This window comes from Saccopteryx leptura, chromosome 5, assembly GCF_036850995.1.
Source record: "Saccopteryx leptura isolate mSacLep1 chromosome 5, mSacLep1_pri_phased_curated, whole genome shotgun sequence".
NCBI lineage: Eukaryota > Metazoa > Chordata > Mammalia > Chiroptera > Emballonuridae > Saccopteryx > Saccopteryx leptura.
Genome location: NC_089507.1, coordinates 126,824,906 through 126,829,348, shown reverse-complemented (window position 1 = coordinate 126,829,348; position 4,443 = coordinate 126,824,906). Strand labels below are relative to the sequence as shown.

The window sequence follows — 4,443 nt, the reverse complement described above, 5'->3', positions numbered from 1 at the left end:
TATTTTCATTTGGGGCATTTTTACAACTCTAATCCATTTTACTTTTCTTGGGTATATTTAATGCTTTGTCACTATGAGGAGTCAGACCATAAAATATCCTGCTTTTAAGAGAAATATTTTAATTATTTTGCAAGTATGAGGAGTCATGTTGACTACCAGTTAAGCAGGACAATAGTGATAGTCACCTTATTTAAAACCTTTGGGTGAGAACACAAAAAGGACTTTTCCAATTGCAAGGAGTGGTTGTAAAAGTAAAATCACACCCTTTACAAAAAAAAATACAATCTCATATTTATTTTACTTAGTATATGTGAGGCATCTTTTACCAGCACTCAATCAGCACTCCCCAATCTTTCCACTCAAAAAAAAAAAAAAAAAAAAGGAAAAATTAAGTGCAACTACTTTTGGAGAGGGAATGAGGGGAGAAAAGAAAAAGATACCCCACCAATAAGCTCCAGAAGAGCTCATAGAAACTTCCTGATACCTCACTGTGTAACCATGTAACCTAACAAACTTTCGCTGAATGAAGTTACACTTTCAGGTCTGAAATCTAGTGCATAAACTTAATGGCTCATTGTAATATTTATTATTCAACCTTTTGACATTTATTTGTAGCAGTTGAATTGAGGTACCCGGTGCATTATTAGCACTGAAACAGTAAAGTGTTCCAGCTCTACTGTAATAACTGAGTTTTACTTGAGTCTTTAGCCTGAAGTAGTCTGTGGAATGTAAACCAACCATTCTCCCACCCCACCCCCACCCTACTAAAAAAAACTAACAACCCCGCAATGGAAAAAAAAGTAATCCGATTTCTGTCTTCAAAATGCAATAAACCAGGACTCCAAAAGGGGTGTAACACATTAACGGACTTGTACAAACCATCCTGTGCAGTTTACAACAAAAGGAAGGTAATATGGTTCAAGAAAACATCTTCCAAAACACTTTCATGAATTAAATTTCCTGAATTTGTGACTAGGTGGAAGAGGTATTGCAGAACCGCCCAGCTGCCATTTCCAGATAGGATGGGCCTTGTGAGGAGGTTGGGAATCCTTAGAGGTGTTTAAGGAATATGCAGGCCACAAATCCCCATCCTTCCCAATAATGAGTGATGGTGGACAAGGAAAATTTGCCATGAAATTAAATGGCCTTTTCACTGCTGATGCTACATTGCTGGCTATCTTTTTGCGTCTGTTTATAACTGTAAAATCATCCAGTGTTCCTTCATGTGTCTCAGTTTTACCTGTAGGACGTGGGCTTCTAGCTGATTTCAAATTTGGTTTGACTGGAGGTGTCTGAAGTACAGGTCGCTTTCCCAGGACTAGTGTCCGGTAATTTTTTCTCACCCTGGCACCAAATTTATATTCCCCATCCTCAGGTTTTGGAGAACCTAAAGTGCATGAAAGCCCCTGACTTGGAGCCAGTGGATTTAAGGAAGGAATTTCTTTTTCAGGGCATGCAAACCCTTCCTTGGCTGTGGTTAGCAAGACGTCCTCTTTACTTCCAGTCACACTGTAAAACTCACCCTTTGTATCATTGCACTCGCACTTTAGCTTATTTGTAATAAGGTCAGGTTCATATTCTTCATTAGCACTGCTGTCCTCGACTTTGATTTTAATTTTGTGCAGAAGTGGCAGTTTCTTGTCGCCTGTATCAGTGTAGGGATTCTCCACTTTTGTTGCTGCTGCTGATGCTGCTGTATCCACCCCAGCATCAGTTTGCAAAGAGGGCAAATCCGTAGCAAATTCAGTACAACGGGATATTTTGGAATCTTTTTCTGAATTTGCTGCTGCTTGTGAAGAATCAGTACTGAAGAACCTAGCAGCTATTGTATTGTTATCTGCACAGTGTGTAGTAGGAGTTGCTCGCAGGCATTTCCTAGCATCTCCCAGTATTCTTTGTTGTGGAAATACATTGTTTGTCTTTGGGCTAGGTGAAGAGGCCCCCTCTGCCAGGCAGTTAATTGTCAGGTCAGTTCTCTTTACAGTACTGGAAATTTCAGAGTGTGGGAATGTAATCGCAGATACCCTATCGTTCCTTATCTCCGTGAAACAACTCCCCCGGCTGGCCGAGCAGTACACCGGAGACGATTTGGGGGCCCAGCTCTGCAAAGTCCACTCGTCCGATTCGGCTTTGACACTACTCTTGAGGTCGGGAAGTCGGCCGGCATCCTCGAAAGCAGCGGGGTTGGTTGCTGCCGCGGCAGAGGCCAGATGGTACAAGAAGTTGGCCTGAGCCTGTACGCTGGGCGGCTTGCAGAAGCTGGTGCGCCTGAAACGGATGCTCTGCACTGACACTTGGCTGGAGCCGGAGCTGGAGTCCGACGCTGAGGACGAATCCTCCTCCTCCGAGCTGACTTCACTGGAATCCGAAGCCCCACTGCCCCCCTCCTCCTCCTCCTCCTCCTCCTCCTCCTCCTCCTGCTCTTCCTCCTCCTCTTCCTCCTCCTCTCCTTCCTCCTCCTCTTCCTCCGAGGACACAGAGTTGCTGGAGCTGGACAAACTGGAGCCAAAATCGGAGTCGTTGGCTGCGTGGTCCGAATAGGAGCTGGACTCCGAGTCGCTACTGCAACTCTCGGGAAAGCTGCCCAGATGGGGTTGCGGCCGGTGATGATGAGGGGGGTGGTGACTCTGCAGCGGTTGCTGGGCCCGGTGGTGGTGGTGGTGGTGGTGGTGATGGTGGTGGTGGTGATGGTGATGGTGGTGGTGGTGGGGAGGCGGGCAGAAGCTGTTAACCAGATGAAACCTCTCCAGGCAAGTGGCCCCGGTGGCTGCTGCCTTGGCTTTGTAGGACCTGGGTAGCAGCAGCAGACGACGAGCACTGGCGTGAGGCGAGACCAGGCAGTCCTTGGTGCCGCCGCGCTTGCGCTTGCAGCGGTAGGTCAGGCTCACCGGGCCGCCCGTGCCTGCCGCCGCCTTGGGCTGGGGCCCGGTGGCCGACGCCTGGTAATAGGCGGCAGCGGCGGCGGCGGCGGCGGCGGCGGCGGCGGCAGCGGCGGCGGCGGCGGCAGCAGCGGCGGCGGCTGCGGCCGGGTGCTTGCTGCACAGCAGGCTCCGAAAATAAGCCGGGTCGGAGTGGAAAGCGATATAGTTTCCCTGGAGCGGGGCAGTTTCATAGTTTAGAGGGGGTTTGCAAGGCGAGCGCACGATTTCTGGGTAGTGCGAGCCTGGGTATTTGCTAAAAATCTGAGGTAGATGGGCGGCGGGGCGAGCGGCGGCGGCGCCGGGGCGCGGGGACTGCGCGCTGATTGGCAGGGGCCGCGCAGCTCCGCTCAGGCCCCGCCAAAGTTGGTGCCTGTCCTTCCAGAAAGCCGGGCGGGGGCTGGCGGCTGCAGCGGCGCGCTCTGGCGGTGGCGCCTTTGTGGCCAAGGCCCGGCCGACCCTCCTGCGCTTGGTCTTGAGGACCCGCTCGGTTTTGCAGGAGGTGTAGAGCGCTTCCACGTCTTCCCGGGAGATGAGCGTGCATTTGGCGGCGTGGAAGGCGATGCTATTGATGGCCTTGAGTTTCCGCAACTCCTCCAGGTCGCAGTGGTGCTTTTTCACTTTCAGATGATCCATGCGCTTGTGCACGGTCGTCCTCGGGATGTTTTTCAGCAGATCCGTGAAGACTTGGGAGAGGGCAAACATTTGCTTTCCTTTAATGATGAGGTAGCCGAGCCTCACGCCATCCACCTCTTCAAAACCTGACTTCAGGTCTCCCATCTCGGGCACTAAATTATCCCCACCATTTGCAGCAAATATATACGTGACGCATACATACACATGTATGTATGTTAATCCTCCACCAGATGCTGCATGTGTCTCAAGGCATCCTGCTAATAAAATAACAAAGACTGTTATTCCCGGCGAAGGGAATGCCAAACTGTAGGCGAAATTATTGGAAAAAAAAACCAACATGAAATTACACTGACTTGATTCTTGCTTTTTTTTTTGGTTTTCGTTTTTTTAAAGAAGAGGGAAAAAACCATCCGGTTTCTGATCTGCCAGTGTGTTAGTGTAAGTCCCCGATGTAGATCAGTACCTGGGCCTCTCTATTTCTTCCTTCTCCATAGGAGCACTATGATAATGGAATGTGAAGGGAGAAAGAGAAAAGAAATGCAGCTGCTATTCCCGCCGCTGCTTTAGCTACAAATAAAATGACAGAGTGAAGTGAGCTCGTCCGGAGACACCTTCATCAATTAATTCCCCTAAAGCCAGCGCTGATTGGATACTCCTGACAGGTGATGCAATAAAAATTGATATTCCACCCCTTCCCCCCAAAATCTCCCACTAATTAGCATACCCTTATACTGCCACCTCCCCTCCCAAAGTAAATAATACAGTCGGTATATAAATCTTTCCATTAAACTATCGGAGCTCAGAAACAGCCTGACTCACAGACTTCATCTGAACCAGTGTGTGTACGCTTAAAACACACACACACACACACACACACACACACACACAC

At 49.1% G+C, this 4,443-nt stretch overlaps 1 protein-coding gene across 1 annotated transcript; it reads right to left on the bottom strand.

Moving 5' to 3' along the window:
• Positions 1 to 791: 791 nt before the first annotated feature.
• On the bottom strand, positions 792 to 3,808 carry SKIDA1 (SKI/DACH domain containing 1). Its single transcript, XM_066386207.1, has one exon. It carries the CDS (start codon positions 3,696 to 3,698, stop codon positions 945 to 947), a length of 2,754 nt encoding a protein of 917 aa, XP_066242304.1. The 5' UTR covers positions 3,699 to 3,808; the 3' UTR covers positions 792 to 944.
• Positions 3,809 to 4,443: the final 635 nt, after the last annotated feature.